The 18638-nt window shown below is 43.7% G+C and overlaps 1 protein-coding gene across 3 annotated transcripts in view; it reads left to right on the top strand.

Moving 5' to 3' along the window:
* Positions 1-18638, top strand: part of ABCA5 (ATP binding cassette subfamily A member 5) — a 339361-nt gene that overhangs the window by 272865 nt on the left and 47858 nt on the right. For all 3 annotated transcript variants that reach the window (XM_063961135.1, XM_063961134.1, XM_063961136.1), the window contains 2 exons: positions 3946-4083; positions 7605-7676. In XM_063961135.1, the coding sequence (XP_063817205.1) occupies positions 3946-4083; positions 7605-7676 (210 nt within the window). The remainder of the gene's footprint in view (positions 1-3945; positions 4084-7604; positions 7677-18638) is intronic.

Raw genomic sequence — 18638 nt, 5'->3', positions numbered from 1 at the left:
GTCTAGGACGTTAGAGAAAATAAGATTTTAAACCTACCGTTAAATCTTTTTCTCATAGTCCGTAGAGGATGCTGGGCGCCCGTCCCAAGTGCGGACTATTTCTGCAAGACTTGTATATAGTTATTGCTTTCATAAGGGTTATGTTATAGTTTCGTCGGTTATGGACCGATGATATGTTGTTGTTCATACTGTTAACTAGATTGTATATCCCAGGTTATAAGGTGTGGCTGGTATGAATCTTGCCCTTAGATTAACTAATATCCTTTCCTCGTACTGTCCGTCTCCTCTGGTCACAGTTTCTCTAACTGAGGTCTGGAGGAGGGGCATAGAGGGAGGAGCCAGTGCACACCCAGATCCAAAGTCTTTCTTAAAGTGCCCATGTCTCCTGCGGAGCCCGTCTATCCCCATGGTCCTTACGGAGTCCCAGCATCCTCTACGGACTACGAGAAAAAGATTTACCGGTAGGTTTAAAATCTTATTTTTACCATATTGCTTGTCTGAAGAGGTAGTTCAGTGCAAGTCGCTGCAAAAGGGCTGCAGACCATACGCTTCCATCTCCATTTTTCAAAATTGATGTCATGGTGGTTTATTTTCTAGGCGGTGGCTTCTAAAAGCTGCTGTTTCCCAATGTGTTTAACACCACAAATCAAAAGGGCAATGTTTTTAATAGAAAAAAACAAAGGGTTTATTGCTATTAAAATCAATCCCCTTTTTACTGTTGGGCCTTAATACACCAGTAAGCTTAGTAAATAAACCACACACACTGAGGAACCATCCTTTTGCCGGCTCTATGGCATGTAAAAGCCCTTCTTGATAAACCAAAGATTTTAAATTTCGATTCCATTAAGCCTCTTTTTTATTATTGCAGAACAGCTGTTGCTTGTTCCCAGAAAAAGGCTTTACATTATGGGGCATATCTGCATATTGTCAGCTTGGACCTATTCAGTCAAGTCCTGTATCCCCCACGTGTTAAGCACCCTTGGGTTGGGATCAGTATTATATGCGGGCTGTTGTGATCCCGGGGATTCCAACCATCAGAATTTCACCAGGTGTCGGGATTCTGGCGTCTGTATCCTGACCGCCGGGATCCCGACTGCCAGCAAATTGACTGCCTCCCCTTGGGTTTTGTTTTTTTAATACTACTTTTTATTAACACTAGTATACGCATGACATAATACATCCAGTATAGTAACAATGTTATGAGTACCGTACATGAGAATATTAAGCGGAGGGGAGGGTAAGGGCATCTCTTACAATATAAAGCAGGAGTAGTGACCAAAAACAATACCCTTAACAATGAGCATCAACTAACAAGACACAATGGTGATCATGGGTCAAGGCATTAACAAAAGGCATGAAATAAGTAAGGATATAAGGTAAGAATTGATTGAATAGAAGAGTGCATCCCCGTTAAGGACAGTTAGGTTGTACCAGGTCATTAGCTGAAATCAGCGTTTAAATGCTGACTTTATTTCTGATGACAGAATTTGCACACAATGTAACCAGATAGAAAATAATTTTTCAGATAGCCCTTCTTTATTTGGGGACGTAGCTGTCTAGTCCATAGTGAATAAATAAGAAATTCGAGGTAGTAACAAAGCAAGAGCAGGTGGGTTCAATCCATTGTGATAGAGCACCCTTGGGTTTAAGGACATTCAAAGACTCCAGCATATCTTAAGAAGACAAGAATATAAAAGCAATAGTGTAATACTGTATTAAATGACTGAATCAAGTCAAATATAGGTTATACTGCATAGCAGAAATAAGTCAAAATGTTTATATGATTTTTAGATCTTAGTAGGTTCCCTTAGAACTACAGTACTGTGCAAAAGTGTTAGGCAGGTGTGGAGAAATGCCACAAAGTAAGAATGTTTTTTCTAAAAAAAAAAATAGAAGTATTAATAGTTTTTTTTATCATTAAACAAAATGCAAAGTGAATGAACAGAAAAGAAATCTAAATCAAATCTGTATTTGGTGTGACCACCTTTGCCTTCAAAACAGCATCAATTCTTCTAGGTACACTTTTTCAAAGTAACTTGGCAGGGTGGTTATACCAAACATATTGGAGAACTATCCACAGATCTTCTGTGGATGTAGGCTTGCTGAAATCCTTCTATCTCTTAATTTAGTCCCAGACAGACTTGATAATGTTGAAATCAGGACTCTGTGGGGGCCATATCGTCACTTCCAGGACTCCTTGTTTTTCTTTATGCTGAAGATAGTTCTTAATTACATTGGCTATATATTTGGGGTCGTTGTCCTGCTGTAGAATACATTTGGAGCCAATGAGACACCTCCCTGATGACATTGCATGATGGATTAGTACCTGCCTGTATATCTCAGCATTGAGGACACCATTAATCCTGATCAAATCCCCAACTCCATTTGTTGAAATGTAGCCCTAAAATTGCAAAGAACCTCCACCATGCTTCACTGTTACCTGCAGACACTCATTATTGTACTGCTCTCCAGCCCTTTGGCAAACAAACTGCCTTCTATTACAGCCAAATATGTCAGATTTTGACTCATCAGTCCAAAGCACCTGCTGCTATTTTGTCTGCACCCCAGTTCCTATGTTTTTGTGCATAGCTGAGTCACTTGGCCTTGTTCCCACGTTGAAGGTATGGCTTTTTGGATGCAATTTTTCCATGAAGACCACTTTTGGCCAGACTTCTCCGAACAGTAGATGGTTGTACCTGGATTCCACTGGTTTCTTCCAGTTCTGAGCTGATAGCACTGCTGGACATCTTCCAATATTGAATGGAAGTAAGCATTATGTATCTTTCATCTGATGCACTAAGTTTCCTTGACTGACCACTGCGTCTATGGTCCTCAACATTGCCCTTTTCTTTGTGCATTATACAACAGAGCTTGGACAGCACATCTTGAAACCCCAGTCTGCTTTGAAATCTTTGCCTGGGAGAGATCTTGCTAATGCAGTATGACTACCTTGTTGCTGTGCTCAGTCTTGCCATGGTGTATGACCTGTGACATGAAATTGTCTTCCACAACCTCACTTTTTAGCAGAGTTTGGCTGTTCCTCACCCAGTTTTAAGCCTCCTATGTAGCTGTTTCTGTTTCAGTTAATAACTGTGTTTCAACATACATATGAAAATGATGATCATTATCACCTGTTTGGTATGATTGGTTAATCATATACCTGACTATAATCCTATAAAATCCCTGACTTTGTGTAAGTGTACCTAGAAGAGTGTAAGTGTACCTAGAATAATTGATGCTGTTTTGAAGGAAAAGGGTGGTCACACCATATATTTATTTCATTTAGATTTCTCTTCTGTTCATTCATTTTGTATTTTAATTGCTAAAAGTAAACTATTAACACTTCTATTTTTGAAAGCATTCTTGCATCATTTTTCACACCTTCCTAAAACTTTTGACAGTACTGTATATCATAGGGAAGGAAGAAAAAGAGAAGGAAGAGATAGATTCATAGTGTAATTAGGATTTAATTAATTTAAATATGGACTGCATACATCGTAGAGAAGTAAAATCGATTTATCTGGGTAAATGCTGAGTCTTTACAGCTGGTGTGAACCTATACCCAGCAATGAATAATTAAAAAAGTAAAAAAATGAAGGATTGATTAATGCAGTAGACAGCCTAAAGGGTATATCTATCCTTTAAAGAGTTAGTAATCCGAACTGTTCTAAAGTGGTTCATCCTGTCAGGACTCCGTCACGGGTATAATCTGAGAAAACAATGATTTAGGTGGGTTTGTGTGTGTGCGTTTATGCATGTATATACTGTATCAAGCAGATAGATATTATATAATCTAAAATATGCATGTTTGTTTATATATTATATGGAGACTACAACAATGCCCTACACACGTGTTACTATGTATGTGATAGCAGTGTAATATTGTTCACGTTTTATCACGCACTACTCAATATTTGCATTGTGCTTCTTTTTATCGTTCTTTAGGTGTGTTTAATTACTATCACTGTTGTTGAGCTATCCTCCGTCATATGGAACGATTTGATATCTACAATATTTCATGACCTTTTTTCCATATTCATTCCAATCTACCCTCTCCTTGGTTGCCTGATCTGTTTTTTAAAGGTACGCCATTTTCTTTCTTGATTGAATTCTTATTAGTGCTTTTCTTAACCACAAATAATCTTTGTTCACATTGTGTTTTATAGCAGGGAAATATGTAGAAAGCCCAAATAATAACAGAATAGCAAAATAATACAATTACATTTATCGATTACCTCTATGTAATAGTGGCCTCTTTTGTACAATGTCACCTTGCATTAATAACCAATGACATGATTAGCTGAAAGCAGTTTATGAGGTTACTAGTATTTTGGACGCGTCACTCTTTGGGGAGTGAACACACATCCTGTAGCCGAACCAATAATTACGGAAGTATTTTCTGAAGATGATGGACTGCATTTGCGATTGATAACTGAGGGACTGTAGCAGAAGTGTCAAGAGTGAAGGGAATGTGGGAGTTCTCTTCCCACCAGTCTGCATCATAAACCGTTTCACCGTTTATCCTCGCTGCAGATGCTAAAAAAATTGGACATTTTATCACAAATGCTGCATGAACTGCAATATTAACCTTATCCCACTATACATGGGTCCTGCATGCTCTCCTATAGGACAGATCATACAGTTTGTCACGTGATCTTCATCCATTCAGTACCATTCAGTATTATGTATAGCATCTGTAATGTAAAGTGAAAAGCCAATGACAAGTATTATATTTATAGGGTACAAAGTCACTGTATATTTTTTATAACCTTAAGTAATTATGCGTTTTAGAGCGGTTACCATGTGGAACTGCTAAATTAGGTGGAGGGTGGGGAAGACATATGGGTAAGAGACAGAGGTGGGGTTGGGGAAGAGATGGAAAAAGAGACCTGTTCCTTGATCGTCACTCCAAACTGTAGTCAATTGCATAAATCTGTTGATCTACTAAAGTTTATAACGCTTCGGACCCCATAGGCCTTTTTTTTTTGTTACGCCTTCAATTTTGCATCCAAACTTTTATTATCACCAACCTACAGAGTGAATGATATGATGGGGAGCATCCAACAAGGCATTTTTTGGAAATTCTTTTTGAAGCCGTATGGCCACCTGATATTATTATATATTATATTATTATTATTAATGTTGTTATTATTATTATTCTTTATTGATATGGCGCACAAGGGGTCAGCAACATTTAACAAAGCACATAAACAGAAACCATATGGACAAAAGAAATAAAGTGACTTAAGCTTGGTAGACACTATGCAATATATCGTGAGATATATTGTCTGAATGCGCATCAGAACGATATACTGTATTGTACACCTTGTATAGTGTGTATCTGCAATTGCTGTACTGCCTGATGCACTCCACATCAGGTGAGACTACTTTTATTATTGCCGGAGCATATGCTGTTTAAATGCTTGTCTGGAAGATCTGTAATCATCACTTCAATTATTAAAATTGCTGCCCCTGAAGTGAGTACACACTGTACAGTATTCTGGATGAACATCCAATTCTCGTCGGCCTGGTCCAATAATTGCACAGTGTGTACATTCCAAAGCATGTTGGTGCTATAGGTTGTCAAAGTCGGAAAAATATCATGCTACACGCTGCCATATATTCACCCCATGCGCTTGCCCGCTGCACGTACACATTCTCTCCCGTGCGCGTGCGCATATTCGCAGTTGCGTTTCGGCGCCTCCTCAGCCATGCGCTCGAGCGCATGGTATGTGCATTTACGGTAGAGTTTATATGCGTCTAGCGGGCGCCTCAATTGTTACATAATAAATTCAAATAGTAGGTTTTATAGGTAATGTTCCCCTTAATAATAACAGTAAGTTTGTTTAATGTAACTGGTCGCTGGACAGAGGAATTCCTCTTTGCATGGTACGAAGGGTCAGACAGGGTTTGAGCAGTTGTGTTTGGTACCTAACTAAAGAACATTTTATTAGAAACAATCCGGTGCTGGTTAGGTAAAGATTAATCGCTCCTGCGTATAGTTATGTCTATTAGTAGTTTCTGGACATTTACTATATTTGCGGTTCATTATCCATGCGGCGGGAATTATGAGATTCCCTCCCACCTGAGCAGTTTGATATAGTCACAGCCCACCTGTTCAAACTAACCTATGACCTTTTGTTATGATGCGAGGAGACATTCCTGTGTCCAATGAACAATGAGATTATAGGTCCCTTTGTAGTATACTGTATGCAGTGTATATAAGGACAGCCAGCCTGGCCAGCTCAGTCTTCTCTCCACAAACGGTTTTCATCTTGACTAACTCGGAGCTGGTACCAGGACTGCGCAGCGATCATTCCCCAGTGTGTGTAAGTTATTCTCTGTGACCATTCTAAATCTCTGACTGTATTCTGCCACGATCTCTCTCTCTCTCATTGTATGTTATTGTTTGCGATTGTGCCGCTATTGTATATTTATGTGTAGTTATTCTGCTTAGATATTGATGTTAGCCTGTAGTGTATGAACTGTTAACTGTTTTTCCTTTTTTACATAGCTAGATATTGTTAGTAAAGGTGTTGGAACCTTAGCAAGGTATTGTGTGTTTATTACATTGCAGAGGGTAATCGGAGCGTCTCAATCGCTCAAGCAGCTTTAGTATTAACAAGGTTAAGCAGCGTTATATCGCTACAGTATTTCAGTAGTAAGGTTTACAGTACAAACTCAATCTTTCACTGTGTTGCATACAAGGTTTACTGAGTGTCATCCCGTGAGCGTCTGCGCCGCTCGTGTTCCCCTCGTGGTCACGAGCGTACGCTACGCTAGTAGCGTAGCATTACGGTAGTCGGCCGCCTATAGCGTGCTCATCACCAAGCGGTAAGCTGTGAGCGAGCGTGTCGCATGTGCGTCTCGACCACGGATAAGCGTCTGCTACGCTAAGTACGTACCCTTACGGTACCCCATACGCCAATTGCGTACTGAGTCTCTTACCCATTTATAGTGAATGTTATAAGATAAATATTTAGCTTTATCAAGGTCATTTGTTGGTCCCGATGAGCCGTTATCATGCTACAAATGTAGTGTGTAAGTGATTGGGGTGACATAGTGAATTTAAAAACAGCACCTCAGCAATCTTTATGGACTACATTGGGGGTAATTCAGAGTTGATCGTAGCAGCAAATTAGTTAGCAGTTGGGCAAAATCATGTGCACTGCAGTGGGGAGGGGCAGATATAACATGAGCAAAGAGAGTTAGACTTGGGTGGGGTGTGTTCAATCTGAAATCTAAATTGCAGTGTAAAAATAAACCAGCCAGTATTTATACTGCACAGAAACAATATAACCCACCCAAATCTAACTCTTTTTGCAAATGTTTTATCTGTCCCACCTACAGTGCACATGGTTTTGCCCAACTGCTAACAAATTTGTTGCTGCGATCAACTCTGAATTACCCCCCTAGTGCGTACACCCGAAATTGGATGTTCATACGATAGTTGCAGCTCGCAGAAAAAAAAAAAAACACAAATCCTTTCTCTAATCTGTCAAGTGTTTACCTAGCTTTAGCACAGTGATTCTGCACCTACATAACAAATATTACTGCAAAAGTGGTTCACCCTATTTGATACAATCATTTTTTTTCTCTTGTAGATGTCCTGGAAAGTATCAAGTGATGAAAACAGCTACACACAACTGGGAAGAGTCTTGGTGGCAGTTATATCTGTTAGTAAAACACTTACCATAGACCATGTTCATTTAGACCATGTTCATTTTTTTACATTTTATGTAAGGTTATGCATACCTCACAGCATTATAAAAATAAGAATCAGGACACGAAGTGGGCATGTTTAGCAACCCCAGCTTCCCTCTCCTCCTTCCAAAACATCCTTTACTCCTTTGGTGCTAAGGACAAGAGAGACTCGTCCTAAGCAATACGGGAGGGTCAGACATACCAAAGTGTCTCCTTATAGTTTGTCTTTTGGACCGGGGGGGAGGGCTTGATGACAGCATCATGCCTGACCGGCAGTTATGTCATTAAGCCCCCACCTCCTTCCCTGATAAACATTGCTTCATTTTAAAAAGGCAGGGTATGGAGGAAAGAACTTTACAGAATAGGGGTACCCTTATTTGAAAGAGCGGAGTCTCTTCCTGAGAATTTAGTTTTTGGTGATCATGTGTCACCAGAGAACACACTTGCACTGTAGAAATCATTATGAAGTTCAAGAAACAAGGAATGTATTTCTCATCCTGTCTTCAATAAACCCAAGAACTTTGAAAGAGAATCCCCTCTTTCAAGTGATGTGGCCCCTTAGTGATCACCAAACAATTTCAGCCTGCACTGCAGAAATACTAGTACAGTCTGGCACCTGCATACATGGGAGCACCCTTGTTTGAAAGAGGGGAGTCCCTTCTTTCCAACAGTATGCCCTCGTAGTAGTTATTTGCTGGTGGTAACCATACAGTAACACCCTATAGTATAGAAAGCACTAACTAGTCCAAAGATAGGCATTCTGATGCCCAGTTCTCTCCCACATTCTGGCAACAATAAGCAGAGGGGTCAGCTCATTTGATGTTGACAGTTTTATAAACTAGTATGCCTTGTTAAGCTACCATATTACATACCCTCCAACATTTTACACATATAGGGGGTAATTCCAAGTTGATCGCAGCAGGAAATTTTTTAGCAGTTGGGCAAAACCATGTGCACTGCAGGGGGGCAGATATAACATGTGCAGAAAGAGTTAGATTTGGGTGTGGTGTGTTCAAACTGAACTCTAAATTGCAGTGTAAAAATAAAGCAGCCAGTATTTACCCTGCACAGAAACAAAATAAACCGCACACATCTAACTCTCTCTGCACATGTTACATCTGCCCCCCCCCCCCTGCAGTGCACATGGTTTTGCCCAATTGCAAACAAACTTGCCTCTGCGATCAACTCAGAATTACCCCCATAAATCGGTTCAAAATCAGAGAAGGGGCATGGCCTCAGCTAAACGCCCCTTTTCCTATACTTTGAATGTTTAGAGAGCCAAAAATCGGTACTGACCATTAAAAAAAGCTACTGTACCTGCCAAAAAGGGACAGCTGCAGTGTATGATATTATTCCTACACATGCATGTTTTCAGTCACGTAAATAATATAAATGGGCAGCTTTTATTATGAAAAACCTGCATGTTGAATCCAGCTCTTTTGCTGTTTTGGATAGGTGAGTTAATGCAGAAGAAAGAGCCTCAAATTATTTCTTGGTAATTGCACAAAAACAAATAAGGATTTTTAACCTCACCATAAAATCCCTTTCTTCGAGGAAGGAGATATACACATTTGCTTGAGTTTCACTTTCAATTTGAATAAAAAAACTTTTGGGCCATATTGGTACCAGTATTACCTTTGCCTTGTGAGAAGAAATAATCAAACTAAATCTCCTGGGAAAAGCGCAAGGCATAATTTGTATGGTGCGGGGGGTGCAGCCCGCACCCGGGTGTTGCTCTCAGAAGGGGTGACACCAAAGTGCCGGCTCTCCTGCAGTGTCAGTAGCTGAGTGCTGCAGCGTAATATTCACCCACAGCACTAGGCTCCTGTCACAGATGAAGAGTCGGCACTAGACACAGCCAACAGCCCAATCTCCGGGGGCAGCCAGTATCTCCGGGGATGCTGTACATGCCCACGGAGTGAAGAAACGGAGTTCCCTGGCTGTCCCTTTTGTTAAGCCATTGTCCTCCCCCTCCCCCCCCCCCCCCCCGCCCTCTTCCCCAACCTTTTTGGACAGCCTTGCTTCCAACGCGTGGGAGTGCAGAGTGCGCACCGGGTGTCACCACTCCTGGCGACGCCTCTCGCATCAGGGATGTACAGTCAGGGGAAGCAGTGGAATTATTATTATTAAAAATTACTGGAATAATACAAAGAAGATATATATATATATATATATATATATATATATATTTCTCATACATCCTAGAGGATGCTGGGGACACCATTAGAACCATGGGGTATAGACGGGATCCGCAGGAGACATGGGGACTTTGAAAGGGTGTGAACTGGCTCCTCCCTCTATGCCCCTCCTCCAGACTCCAGTTTTAGAATTGTGCCCAGTGAGATTGGATGCACTCAGGGGTGCTCTACTGAGTTTCTCTGTAAAGACTTTTTGTTAGGTTTTTTATGTTCATGGAGGCTGCTGGCAACAGTCTCCCTGCTTCGTGAGACTTAGGGGAAAGAAGTATGACCCACTTCCAGTGAGTTCAAGGGCTCTGCTTCTGGCTACTGGACACCATTAGCTCCTGAGGGTTTGATCGCTGGGTACGCTCAGATGCTCGCTCCCACAGCCTGCCGTCACCCCCTTTCAGAGCCAGAAGTCAGAAGACAGGTGAGTAACCGAAGAAAAGAAGACTTCTCTTCAGAGACGGCATCTGCAGAGGTACCGCGCAGCGGGCAGATGCTACGCGCCAAGCTCCCACTCACACAGCAGTGCAGGGCGCGGGGTATGCGCCCTGGGCAGCTAAAAACTACCTCATTGAGCCCACTGGCAAGAGGGGACATTAGTGCCACGGCACTGTCCCAACCCCCGCCAGTATAAACATGTAGAAAGCGGGACAGAAGCGCACCATTAAGGGGGCAGAGCTTCTTCCTCACAGCTCACGGAGCCATTTCCTCTCCACAGGCTGCAGAGACGCTGGTCCTCCACACACACTGACAAGTACAGGGGTGCAAAATGGAGGGGGGAGGCATAAGTGGGTCTGAATTTCTGACCCGGTTTTTCAGCGCAGGGTTGTGAGCTGGCAAATCCCTTCTGTGTCTCTCTGACAGACTTTACTGTGGGTCTGTCCCCTATATGCCCGGTGTGTCTGTGGGTGTTTGGTGCACGAGTGTTGATTTGTCTGAGGCTGAAGGCTCTTCCCAGGAAGAGGCTGTATTAGGGACACACATGGCTGCGGGGGTGACCCTGTCGGCACAGCCGACACCTGATTGGGTAAATGTATTAAATTCCTTGAATACTAGTGTGGCTCTTATTAGTAAGAGGTTAGATAAGTCTGAGTCGCAGACCCAGGCATGGAAGAAATCTGTGGAAGATATGTTATTCCAAAGTCAGGTCCCCTCAGGGTCACAAAAACGTACGTTGGCCTAATTGGCGGACACTGATACTGACACGGACACTGATTTCAGTGTCGCCTATAGCGATTCCAGGTTAGACCCAAAATTGGCAAAGAGCATTCAGTACATGATTGTGGCGGTTAAAGATGTGTTACATATCACTGAGGACCCAGCCGTCCCTGACAGAAGGGTCTGTATGTATAAAGAAAGGAAACCTGAGATAACGTTTCCTCCCTCTCATGAACTGAACACGCTATTTGAAAATGTTTGGGAAGGTCCTGACAGAAAGTTTCAGATTCCCAAAAGAATTATGGCAACTTATCCGTTTCCCTCGACGGATAGGGAAAAGTGGGAGTCACCCCCCACTGTGGACAAGGCCTTGTCTCGTTTGTCTAAAAAGGTGGCTCTCCCGTCACCTGACACGGCGGCCCTGAAGGATCCTGCGGATCGTAAACAAGAAACTACATTGAAGTCCATTTATGTGACCACAGGTACACTACTCCGACCTGTCATTGCGTCTGCGTGGGTAAGTAGTGCTATCGAAAAGTGGGCAGATAACTTGTCATCTGTTATAGATACCCTAGATAGGGATAGTATCCTCTTGACGCTGGGTTATATCAAGGACGCTGCAGCATACCTTAAGGAAGCTGCGAGAGATATTGTTTTTTTGGGATCAAAAGCCAATGCCATGGCAGTCTCAGCTAGACGAGCGTTGTGGATTCACCAATGGAATGCTGATGCTGACTCCAAGAAAAGTATGGAATCTCTACCATATACTGTAAAGGTAAGGCCTTATTTTGAGATGGCCTTGATGATTTGGTATCTACAGCTACCGCGGGTAAGTCATCCTTTTTACCTTATGTGCCTCCACAAAAAAAGAAAATGCAACATTATCAGATGCAGTCTTTCGGCCCAATAAATACAGAAAGGGCCGGGGTTCTTCCTTCCTTGCTACTAGAGGAAGGGGAAGAGGTAAACGATCTCCAGCCTTGTCAGGCTCCCAGGAGCAGAAGTCCTCCCAGGCTTCTGCCAATTCCACCGCATGACGTTGGGGCTCCTATGCGGGAGTCCGCACCGGTGGGGGCCCGTCTCAAACTCTTTAGTCAGTTTTGGGTTCGTTCGAGCCTGGACCCTTGGATTTTACAAATAGTATCCCAAGGGCACAAGCTGGAGTTTCAAGACGTCCCCCCTCGCCGTTTTTTCAAATCGGCCGTACCAGCTTTTCTTCCCGACAGGGAGGTAGTTTGCGACGCAATACAAAAATTGTGTCGAAATCAAGTTATCGTCAAGGTTCCCCAGTCACAACAGGGAGAAGGTTTTTATTCGAGCCTGTTTGTGGTCCCGAAGCCGGACGGCTTGGTCAGACCAATCCTAAACCTGAAGTCCCTGAATTTCTACCTAAGGAGATTCAAATTCAAGATGGAGTCTCTCCGAGCAGTGATCTCCAGTCTAGAGGAAGGGGATTTTATGGTGTCGGTAGACATAAAAGATGCCTACTTACATGTTCCCATTTATCCTCCGCATCAGCCTTACGTGAGATTTGCAATTCAGGATTGTCATTACCAATTTAAAACGTTGCCGCTTGGTCTATCCACGGCTCCGAGGATTTTCACCAAAGTGATGGCGGAGATGATGGTTCTCCTTCGCAAACAAGGAGTCACAATTATCCCATACTTGGACGATCTCCTGATAAAAGCGAGATCCAGGGACCAGTTGGTCCGAAACGTTGCACTCTCCATGACAGTTCTTCAACAACATGGTTGGCTCCTAAACTTGCCAAAATCACAGTTGATTCCAACGACGCGGCTGTCGTTTTTGGGAATGATATTGGACACAGAACTACAGAGAGTCTTTCTTCCTGTGGAAAAGGCTCTGGAACTTCAGAGTCTAGTCAAACAAATTCTGAAACCAGCACGAGTGTCAATCCATCAATGCATTCGGTTGCTGGGAAAGATAATTGCGGCCTACGAGGCCATTCAGTTTGGCAGGTTCCATGCCAGAGTGTTCCAGTGGGACTTGTTGGACCAGTGGTCGGGGTCCCATCTACACATGCACCAGAGGATAATCCTGTTGTCCAAAGCCAGGATATCACTCCTGTGGTGGCTGCACAAATCCCACCTCCTAGAGGGGCGCAGGTTCGGGATACAGGATTGGATCATGGTGATCACGGATGCAAGCCTCCGAGACTGGGGGGCAGTCACAATGGGAGAAAGCTTCCAAGGAAGATGGTCAAGTCAGGAAACTTGTCTCCACATAAATGTTCTGGAGTTAAGGGCCATTTACAACGGCCTCCTACAAGCGGAACATCTCCTTCGAGATCTCCCTGTACGGATCCAGTCAGACAATGTAACAGCAGTAGCGTACATAAACCGTCAGGGCGGAACGAAAAGCAGAGCGGCAATGGCAGAAGTCACGATGATTTTCCGCTGGGCAGAAAAACATACAAGCGCTCTGTCAGCGATATTCATTCCAGGAGTGGACAACTGGGAAGCAGACTTCCTCAGCAGACACGATCTCCATCCAGGAGAGTGGGGCCTCCACCAAGAAGTCTTCGTAGAGATAACAAGTCGTTGGGGGAGTTCCTCAAATAGACATGATGGCATCTCGTCTCAACAAGAAGCTTCAGAGATATTGTTCCAGGTCAAGGGACCCTCAAGCAATAGCAGTGGATGCACTGGTGACACCGTGGGTGTTTCAGTCGGTGTATGTATTCCCTCCACTTCCTCTAATTCCGAAAATTCTGAAGATCATAAGAAGAACAAAGATCCGGGCGATTGTCATTGTTCCAGACTGGCCCAGGAGGGCCTGGTATGCAGATCTTCAGGAACTACTCATAGGAGATCCCTGGCCTCTTCCTCTGCGCGAGGACCTGTTACAACAAGGGCCGTGCATGTATCAGGACTTAACCGTGGCTGCGTTTGATGGCATGGGGGTTGAACGCAGAATCCTAGCCCATAAGGGTATTCCCAATGAAGTCATTCCCACACTTATTCAGGCCAGAAGGGGTAACGGCTAAACATTACCACCGTATTTGGAGAAAATATATCTCTTGGTGTGAAGCCAAGGGGGTTCCTACGGAAGAGTTTTGCCTAGGGCGTTTTCTCCATTTTCTACAAGCAGGTGTGGATGCGGGCCTAAAATTGGGCTCAATTAAGGTACAGATTTCAGCCTTATCGGTTTTCTTTCAGAAACAATTGGCCTCCCTTCCAGAAGTTCAGACTTTCGTGAAAGGAGTGTTGCACATCCAACCTCCGTTTGTGCCTCCAGTGGCACCATGGGACCTTAATGGGGTGTTGCAGTTTCTTCAATCACGTTGGTTTGAACCTTTACGGAAGGTGGAGTTGAAATTCCTCACTTGGGAAGTGGTCATCCTGTTGGCCTTGGCATCTGCAAGGCGGGTGTCTGAGTTAGCGGCCTTGTCTCACAAGAGCCCTTATGTGATCTTCCATGAAGATAGAGCTGAATTGAGGACACGTCAACAATTTTTACCGAAGGTGGTCTCCTCTTTCCACATAAACCAACCTATTGTGGTACCTGTGACTACTGACGCCTTCGCTGAGTCAAAATCTCTGGATGTGGTCAGAGCTTTGAAGATTTATGTCGCCAGAACAGCTCAGATTAGGAAAACAGAGGCTCTGTTTGTCCTGTATGCTCCCAACAAGGTTGGGTGTCCTGCTTCCATGCAGACCATTGCACGCTGGATCTGTAACACGATTCAGCATGCTCATTCAACAGCTGGATTGCCGTTACCGGAATCGGTGAAGGCCCATTCTACTAGGAAAGTGGGCTCATCCTGGGCGGCTGCCCTGAGGGTCTCGACATTGTAACTTTGCCGAGCTGCTACTTGGTCGGGGTCAAACACTTTTGCAAAGTACTACAAGTTTGACACCTTGGCCGATGAAGACCTTAAGTTCGGTCAATCGGTGCTGCAGAGTCGTACGCACTCTCCCACCCGTTCTAGAGCTTTGGTATAACCCATGGTTCTAATGGTGTCCCCAGCATCCTCTAGGACGTATGAGAAAATAGGATTTTAATACCTACCGGTAAATCCTTTTCTCTTAGTCCGTAGAGGATGCTGGGCGCCTGTCCCGGTGCGTACTGTATCTGCAGTTAATAGTTATGGTTACACATATGTTGTGTTACGTTGATTGTCAGCCTGTTGCTGCTATTATTCATGCCGTTGGCCTGTGTTCTGTTGAATGCCATGTTCTGCTGCATGGTTGAGGTGTGAGCTGGTATGAATCTCACCTTAGTTTAACAATAAATCCTTTCCTCGAAATGTCCATCTCCCTGGGCACAGTTCCTATAACTGGAGTCTGGTGGAGGGGCATAGAGGGAGGAGCCAGTTCACACCCTTTCAAAGTCTTAAAGTGCCCATGTCTCCTGCGGATCCCATCTATACCCCATGGTTCTAATGGTGTCCCCAGCACCCTCTACGGACTAAGAGAAAAGGATTTACCGGTAGGTATTAAAATCCTATTATATATCTTCTTTGTATTATTCTACTAATTTTCATAGTGATACTGTATGTCACCAGATACGCTGTGCTGCAGAGAGAGAATCCAGGGGGAGGCAGTGAGCAGCTCTGCCTCCCCTCTGTATGTCCGGAAGTGCCTGTAGCTGGGGGCGGGGCCGAGCTGCTGCCAATAATTCTGCTTACAAAATGGACCTTGTGAGGCTCTATCAGATCTGCCTCAGAAGGGGGGCGTGGCCTGTTCTCACTCTTCCCTGCCTGGCTGCAGCACAATCCCAGCAGCCTCTCTCTCCTGTGCTTCCCGCCCCCTCACCATGATGCTGATGGAAGAGCCGGCCCTGGGGACAGCCCAGATGTCAGTGGGAGGAGGACCTAGCAGCAGCAACTAAGGTCTTGCCGGGAGCTTGTGACAGGAGGTAGCAGTATGTTCTCCCAGTACTCCTACAGTGCATGGTGTCACACAGCAACCAGCTACAACCAGGTTCTGTGCCCATCCTTCCCCTCCTCCTCCCTCTCCTCAAAGTCCCCTGGCAGTGCTTCCCTGTGTCATGTGTTACCCTATGCCCCTCTATGCCATGTGTTACTGTGTCATGTGTTAACCCGTGCCTCCCTGTGCTTTGTGTTATCCTTTGACCCCCCCGTGCCATGTGTTACCCTGTGCTATGTATTAGCATGTGCCCCCCCCTGTACCATGTGTTACCCTGTGACCCCTGTGCTATGTATTACCCTGTGCCAAGTTTTACCCTGTACCCCCCTGTGCCATATATTACCCTGTACCCTCCATGCTTCAGTATGTATTACCTTGTGCCATCTGTTGCCCCACTGTGACCATTACTGTACTGCTTGCAGAGGGGATGCTTGCAGTGCTTCCCCAGCCATTGACCTCACCGCATGTCACTGATAGGTACTGCTTACATAATTCCAGATATTGTTGTTGGAATGTGACCAATCAAAAAATGCCAAAATAGGTTCAGCAGGGAAGGGGTTAAACTGATGCATGTATCACGTCATAAGCACATGGTCATATCAGATACTTCCTATTTTTCCGCATGTTGTGACGATCATGGTGTCATTAGGATGGTTGGGAGGTAGGTATGGGTTGTGTGCCTTGCCATTTGGCTACCTACTATAGATAGGGAAATGACAAACATATCAGTAAATAAGCCTAAAATCCATTGTAACTTTATCACTTTCTTCATTCTATCATGTACCAAGAAGTTAGGATTCACTAATTTAGACATTTGCTGTAATACCATAAGTATTTTAAAATGAATCTCTAAATTACTTTCAAGGAAACCACAATATCCTTTTAAAGAAATTACCACAACTCTGTGAATAAAGGACATGTTTGTTTGCAAACACAAAAAGAGTTAGGATCATAATGACAGTGGTATGCAGCGCAGTATATGAATGATGAGGCTTGCCATGCTATTTGCGGTATCCAATTGGCCGCAGGTAATTGCTTTGCCAGAGTTTATCCTATTAGCCCTGATAAGCCGGCACGAGTTGGCTTATCACTCCGGCCTTTCACAGTGGCGGCTTTTCACTGAACCTCTGTGTTTTCGCACAAGAAAGATGTTTTTATTTTATGGGAGCTCTAATTGGATACCCCGTAAAAAAATGCAGATGAAACATTGGAAAAAATCATGAAAAACTTCAGTTTTTCGCTCCTGATGTTTCATCGAACCTAATTGGATACCCCTATCTTTTTAAACCGGGACACTCATGAATTACACCAGTTCTATGGGGGTCATTCCGAGTTGTTCGCTCGCAAGTGGATTTTAGCAGATTTGCTCATGCTAAGCCGCCGCCTACTGGGAGTGAATCTTAGCATCTTAAAATTGCGAACGATGTATTCGCAATATTGCGATTACACACCTCGTAGCCGTTTCTGAGTAGCTCAGGACTTACTCGGCATCTGCAATCATTTCACTGCTTGTCGTTCCTGGTTTGACGTCACAAACACACCCAGCGTTCGCCCAGACACTCCCCCGTTTCTCCGGCCACTCCTGCGTTTTTTCCGGAAACTGTAGCGTTTTTTCCCACACGCCCATAAAACGGCCTGTTTCCGCCCAGTAACACCCATTTCCTGTCAATCACATTACGATCGCCAGAACGATGAAAATGCCGTGAGTAAAATTACTAAGTGCATAGCAAATTTACTTGGCGCAGTCGCAGTGCGGACATTGCGCATGCGCATTAAGCGGAAAATCACTGCGATGCGAAGATTTTTAATGAGCGAACAACTCGGAATGACCCCCGATGGCTGATTAAAACCAGGGGAAATTCACAGAACCTGTGTAATCCTGAGTATCCTGGCTTAAAAGGATAGTATGGTAAGTCTATGAATGATAACCAAGACAGATACAATAACTGTGAATCCGTATACAAGCAAACCCATCATGGGCCCAGTTGGTGTTGCAGTAATAAATACACAGTATGCAGAACAAGTGTATGCTCTACAGGAATTACTAGAGTACCGAGCAAACAGGTATTCCAGTTAGCAGAGTCCTGATTTGACAATGGTTAGCCCTTGTTGGAGGTTTAGAACATCCAGTTACTGCTGCCATCTGGTGGCATCAAGACAGAATGCAAATCCCTTACATGATGCCCCCCAACATCTACCAGTCCATTGCTTGACCATTTCTGGGATTCTGTACTCAATGGAATTCATCTGCTGTAAATAAATTACAAACATTCTTTCAAATTCTATTCACATTACCAACCCTTTTATTAATTAAAAATTTCCATTGTTTTCCTTATTTAGAGCTCATTAATATTTTAAATAAATAAGTAAGATAATGTCATTTATTCTATTCCATATAGTTCTTAATGTGATTTCCCACATAAAGTGCTTCTGGATTCCTTGCTTGGAAGATCAGGTCATTTTGCAGGGGAAATGATCCTGATTTGGCAGGGGGCTGTGCATGTGCAGAAATGGGTCCTGCGAGACCGCTCTGATATTTTCGCATCAATGCTGCTTCTAAAGATGCAGCAGTGATGCAAATAGCGTCCATCTCTGAATCAGGCCCAGTATTTTAATTTATTTAGAAATTGTATTAATTAAGTATGCAAAACAAAAAAAAAAAGCTTGCTGCAATAGACCAGCAACATACATATTTTGT

The sequence above is a fragment of the Pseudophryne corroboree genome, chromosome 3, assembly GCF_028390025.1.
Source record: "Pseudophryne corroboree isolate aPseCor3 chromosome 3, aPseCor3.hap2, whole genome shotgun sequence".
In the NCBI taxonomy this organism is placed as follows: domain Eukaryota; kingdom Metazoa; phylum Chordata; class Amphibia; order Anura; family Myobatrachidae; genus Pseudophryne; species Pseudophryne corroboree.
This window is presented reverse-complemented; position numbering and strand designations above follow the sequence as displayed.